This window comes from Nestor notabilis, unplaced genomic scaffold (genome assembly GCF_000696875.1).
Source record: "Nestor notabilis isolate BGI_N333 unplaced genomic scaffold, ASM69687v1 scaffold4074, whole genome shotgun sequence".
NCBI lineage: Eukaryota > Metazoa > Chordata > Aves > Psittaciformes > Psittacidae > Nestor > Nestor notabilis.
In genome coordinates, this window is record NW_009926701.1 from 14,936 (window position 1) to 20,774 (window position 5,839).

The 5,839-nt window shown below is 52.2% G+C and overlaps 1 protein-coding gene across 1 annotated transcript; it reads left to right on the forward strand.

Annotated features, from left to right (window-relative positions):
* Positions 1-5,292: 5,292 nt before the first annotated feature.
* LOC104405068 (chromosome unknown open reading frame, human C8orf4) lies at positions 5,293-5,613 on the forward strand. Its single transcript, XM_010013663.1, has one exon. It carries the CDS (start codon positions 5,293-5,295, stop codon positions 5,611-5,613), a length of 321 nt encoding a protein of 106 aa, XP_010011965.1.
* Positions 5,614-5,839: the final 226 nt, after the last annotated feature.

The window sequence follows — 5,839 nt, forward strand, 5'->3', positions numbered from 1 at the left end:
CACAGCAGACAATGCGCTGTCTGACAAGTGGAGACGGCTCTGCCTTCGCCCTGCTCTGCTGAGGGGGACTCGGGGACCTTCAGGAAGATCAAACAGGAAATCCAGCACAGAAAGAAAGGGTGGTTCATGCTTGTAAGTCTAAACTTTCCTCGCCACGCTCAGCCTTGCTGACACGGGAGGAAGATGCTGGAGTCAGGATATTCAAGTGCTTTCCCTTATAGCAGGGCATGGGGAGCTGGTCTGCAGACACGACGGGTAGGGGCCATGTCAGGATGCTGGTCCTGATGGAGCAGCTCAGCTGGCAAACCCCTGCCTTTACCCTGTGTTCAAGAGCATCTTTTACTGCCACTGCCTGCATCCCAGTACACACACCACCCCCAGCCTTCCCAGCCCCCCGGCAGTGAGGGTTTCATGCCAGAAGTCAACGTGTCCTCAGTGCAGGGCTTCTTTAAAAGGGTTCTGCCTCTTAAAAGTGCCAGAAGTTTCTGTTTCTCCAGAAGCCTGATTTACTTACTGTAACTGGCTATTCATTATGTCCTGCACTGCATTATTAACTTGGTGATCGTACATTTAGCAGAGAATTTATGAGAAACGAGGAGACATTCATTATCAGTAACACCACAAACTTTACTCTTATATGGTGTCCGTGCACAGCACGATGCTAAGCTCCTGCGGTGCTCACACAGCTCCAACGTGATCGCGGTGCTGCCCTGGCACAGTCAGCTGAAGCCAGTCCAAACTGCACCCCTGGTGTCACCAGCCACGGGCAGAGCTGGCCACAGGGCCACCAAAAAGCCACAGCAGGATCAGCGAGGGGGAAGACTCTGTTCTGCACCCCTGACACCTCCAACCAGCTCTTACTGCATCGACACCATGAAAGGCTCTTATTTAGTTTACCTTGTGCGTGGCACCAGTCCCCATGGCACCAGTGTAGGAGCAGCTTGGCTGTTGCTGGGTTATCCCTTATGTCAGCAGAATGGATGCACAGGTTATGGTGAAGGAGATGCACACAGGGTAGAAGGAGCCCTATGGAGAGTGACCTATCAGGAGGTGATAAAAGCTGCTCTTGCTCGCAGGAGGCTGAAACGCAGATTTAATGCTGTGCAGAACACACCTGATTGATACAACAATACCTGTCTTGGCAGCCCAGAAGCCAGCACCTCATTTAGTTTTCATAGGTAGGAGAAAGAAAAGTATTCAATAGGCATGGTACACATTTTTCTCCCTATTAGAACCCTTCCCGACGGAATTTAAGCAGCTGAATCGTGTCTTCTGTTGTCTGGTTTTTAGGCAGGTAGCCACGGGAGCAGGATGGTCTGAGAAATGCCTTTACTTTCCAGGAACTGAGCTGCAGCAGAGCTGCCATTAAACCACATCCCACTGTACAGCACATCTGAAGTAGGGACCACAGGACAAGTCACAGGGAGCACACACGTGGCTGAGTTAAGCTCTGGGGTTGTGCAAGCAAAGGGCACAGCTTCCTGCCATGAGACGGGGAACAAGTGTTCCCAGATGCTCTGTTAAAGAACAACCACAGAAAACCAAACCAAAACCCCAGGTGGAGTCTGTGCAGACAGAAGCACACGAGACACAGTGGGCAGGATGGGGAGCCGGGGCCAGCACTGTCATTCGCACCACCTGGGTGCCTGCAAAGTTCCCAGGAATTTGGAGTCCAAGAGGAACACGATGAATTAGTTCCTCTTTGACCTTATAGCCACCCCGCAGAGCACTCCATCCCAGCAGAGAGCAGACATGGGGAGCAGCATTTCTGCTCCCAAGAAGGGCAGGGATGCTCCAGCACAGCCAGTGGAAGAAATGAAGGCTGCGAGTGAGCCAGAGTCCACAGAGCAGGGGAAAGGATGGGAAGAGAAGAGGTGGCCTGAGGCTCCTGGGCATTTCAGAGCTAAAGAGCTAAAGCACATTATATATATATATATCTAAAGAGAGAGAGGCAATAATTTAACTTCTTTTTCCTGTTTCAAAGCCTTCCAGATGCTCTTCCAAAGACTCAGTTTTAGGCTCTTTCACACACAGCTGGGTAGGTCTCCGTAGCACTGATGCTCTCCTAGAGAACTGCTGCATCTCCTCATGCCAACGTGGTATTACAAGCCGGGCAGGCTTAGGCAGGCTAATGAAAGGAAAGTTATGCAAAACATGCCCCAGCAAAATGCAAAGACATCCCGAATTACCTTCTTTGGAGTGATTTTGGACAGTTACATGAATGCAGACTATGTTCTCTGCAAGAGTTTGCGGGAAAGGCACTGCCTGCCCCGGCTTTCCCTCCACCTCCTGCTCTCAGGGCTGGGGGCTTCAAAACACCCTCACATGGCGTTTGACCTGCTGAGGACCCTGCTTTACCTTCCCCTCTCCTACAGTGGTGCAGGTGGGGTCCTTCAGTCCACAGCACTGCGCCGGAGATGCCTCCAGGTCTATTTAACCACCCTTTGCATCACCAGCACAGCACACACTGGCTGCGGAGCCACCATCCTCCCTGAATCTTCCCCCCAGCAACTGCCTGCTCTGATTAAGACCCTGAGGCTTGGCTTCTCCTACGGTAAATCACAAGTGCTTCAGCTTCAGACCCTGAAGCGCTCCAAGCCCATCACATCATGAGAGGCAGAGCGCAGTTAGGGATGGGGCTGAGCTGCTCTGCAGAGATGGTGTGGGTAGGAATTAATCCTCCCATTAATGTGTGAAACGGAGCGTTTGCATTTCACAAAGCAATTTTACACTAATAGCAGGAGAGCTGTGATAGAAATCGCATCTTCTCTGAAGTTTCGCTCCAGTCCAACACATGAATAATTCCTCTTGGGCATTACTGGAAAAGCAGCATTAAAAGACCGATATAAACAAAAATTACTGGAAAAAACCCAGATGAGGGATGCTTCATCTCTCAGTCAGAGTTGAGCACAACTAAATTTATACAAAGTGGGCAGAGAAGCTTGAAGGGGCAAAGACATTTGTCACTGCTCGGTGCGAGATGAGCTCACGAGAACACGCATGCTTCATCTTGGCAGCTTTCTGATGTCTTACTCCTAAAGCATCGGCTTTCGGCTCGGTTTCCATGGCAGATCCTTTTCTGAGCTTGTGTCTTCCACAAATATTGCTAATTTATGCTCTCAGCCATGCCTCCCTCTGCAAATACCTGCAGAACGATTCCATGTGCAGTGGGAGCGGTGGGAACCAGGCGCTGTTAACGTGCCTCAGCTCTTGCTTTCAACCAGGGGAAACAAAGAAGGACTCGTTTCCTACAGCCGCATGATCAGGGCTGATCTTAGAATCATAGAATCACAGAATGGTTTGGGTTGGAAAGGACCTTGAGATCATCCAGTTCCAACCTCCTGCCACGGGCAGGGACACCTCATGCTAGACCATTTTGCCCAAAGCTCTGTGCAACCTGGCCTTGAACACTGCCGGGGATGGGGCAGCCACAGCTTCTCTGGGCACCCTGTGCCAGCGCCTCAGCACCCTCACAGGGAAGAACTTCTTCCTTATCTCCAACCTGAACTTCCCCTGTTTCAGTTTAAACTCATCACCCCTTGTCCTTTTGCTCCAGTCCCTGATGCAGAGCCCCTTTCCAGCATCCTTGTAGGCCCCTTCAGACACTGGAAGCTGCTCTGAGGGCCATCTTCTGGCATTATTTTTTGCCCTAAATACTCAGAAAAGGCATTATCTGCCCAGTGAAGCAAAGTACATCCAGCATTTCAGCAGCTACTTTTACAGGCAGGTCTTCCCTTCCCACAGCGCTCCAGGCAGCACTTTGCAGGAGAGGATCACAGTGAGCACCCTTCCTACTGTTCCCCCTTGTATTTCGGGTTAACCAGAGGCTGTAAAACATGAGTCTCTTTCACAGAGCCACATCAAAACGATCCCATTTTCTGGGTGGATTTACCAGCCCAGCAAATACTGAGCAAACAGCAACTGATGTGTAATTCTCACAAATTCGGCAAGACTACAGCAAACTGAGAGGCTTTTAAGCCTTTCTGGCAGAAGGACAATCACAGGGGTTTGCAAAGGAGTTGTTTATACATCAAAGCACGTAACAGCCAGCACAAACAAAAGACATTCCACCAACTGGGTGATGTTACTTGGGGTCTGCTCATCATTGTGGTCAGAGATTACCCCACAGTTCCCTGTATAGAAGGGAATCCCCTGGGCTGTGGGGACAGAGCCTATTTCTGGAGTTCCTCGGTGAGGATGAGTAACAGGGTCACCAACACCACCAGTAAACAAGCAGCCGGTTTTCCAAACAGAGCCTCTGCAGCATCCGGCTGCTTTTAAGCCATCAACCAAAATACACTTATCTGCAGCTCCCTGGCCTCAAGGGGCTTTTGAGCCCACTGCTCTTCTGGGCCAGATCTAGTTGTGCTCAGTAATACCAGATTCCTAAATCCAGCAGGAGTTGCAGTGGTCCATATCCCCAGTGAGAGGGAGTCATGGAACCACAGGAGATCTCGGGTTGGAAGGGACCCATAAGGACCATTGAGTCCAACACCTAAAACTAATGCATGTGAGTAAGAGTGATACACCCAGCCCAAGGGCTTGGCGCTCGTCAAGGGTGGTGTAGACAGAACAAACTCTATGGGAGCAGAGGAACTGCATCAGTGAGCTGGAAACTGAAGACAGTGGGTACCCAAGGCAGGAGCGGGGCAACAGATTGCTTGGTGCAGAGAGATTTACCCCAGGGAGAGCGTGGCCATGTGGGATGTAACATCCTGGGAAGTCACCTCAGAGGACACTGTGGATCCACTGCCTTCAATACACCCCTTGCCGACCAGGCAAGGAACTAAACAGGAGCTGTATCATCTGGGAAGCGGCAGAAAGCATCCTGTGCCCGGGCCTAAGCAGGTTTTGTTTTGCTGTGTGGACAGAGACACAGACAAGTGTCCATCTGCAAGCACCGGCTCACGCTGTCGCCTCTTGCTGGTACTGCCGTAGTTTCAACTGTTCATGATGCATTCAAAGGGCCAGGAGCAGAGCTCGCAGCCCCTCAGCGGTGTTTGAAGCTGAACAGAACCTGCTCTGCAGCGGGTCAAAGGAAAACCGTTCCCATTGCAGAAGCACTCCCGGAGAAGTGTTTTCCCCTCGGCTGCAGGACGGCGGGAAGTTGGCAATTCAACTGTTAAACTCGCCTCTGACTCTCCGGTGTTGACATCAGTGTGAGCTCATCGCTGTAACTTGAGCCTCGGGCTTTTTCCTCCTGCTGCCTTTAAATACAGGTCCCGGGAGCCAGCACGGCTCAGATCCACCGAGCGACCCAACCGGGAGCAAACCCGGCTGCACCCCACGTAGATGAAAGCGAAGAGAAGCTCCAGAGCCGCAGCCATGTCCACATCCCTGCGCGTGAGCCCCTCGGTCCACGGGTACCGCTTCGACACAGCCCTGCGCAAGAAAGCCGCGGCCAACATCTTCGAAAGCGTCAACCAAGAGTCCCTGCAGAAACTCTTCAGGAACTCCGGGGACAAGAAGGCAGAGGAAAGAGCCAAGATCATCCTCGCCACCGACCAGGACTTGGAGGAGAAAACGAGAGCGCTAATGGCGCTAAAGCAGCGGAGGAAAGACAAGCTGCTCCAGTTCCTGACGTTTCGGAAGTACTCCCTTAAAGTCCACTGAGCTGGCAGTGGGAGCAGAAATGGAGGAGAACGCCTCGGGACGGGACTGTTTGTGAGCTCCTACCACACACACGAGCTGCTGCGGGGCAGGGGATGTGACAGCAGGGCTGCAGCCACTGCGCACGCAGCAGCAGCGATGCGGATGGTCCCACGGGCTCGAAAGGGATGGCAGCTCCCAGCGGGAGGCAGCCGTGGGACACCGCCTGATCCCGCACGATGGTCCTGAC

What these genes read in the sequence shown, in the direction of transcription:
- LOC104405068 (XM_010013663.1), top strand. Translation starts at nt 5,293, where the DNA reads ATGAAAGCGAAGAGAAGCTCCAGAGCCGCAGCCATGTCCACATCCCTG.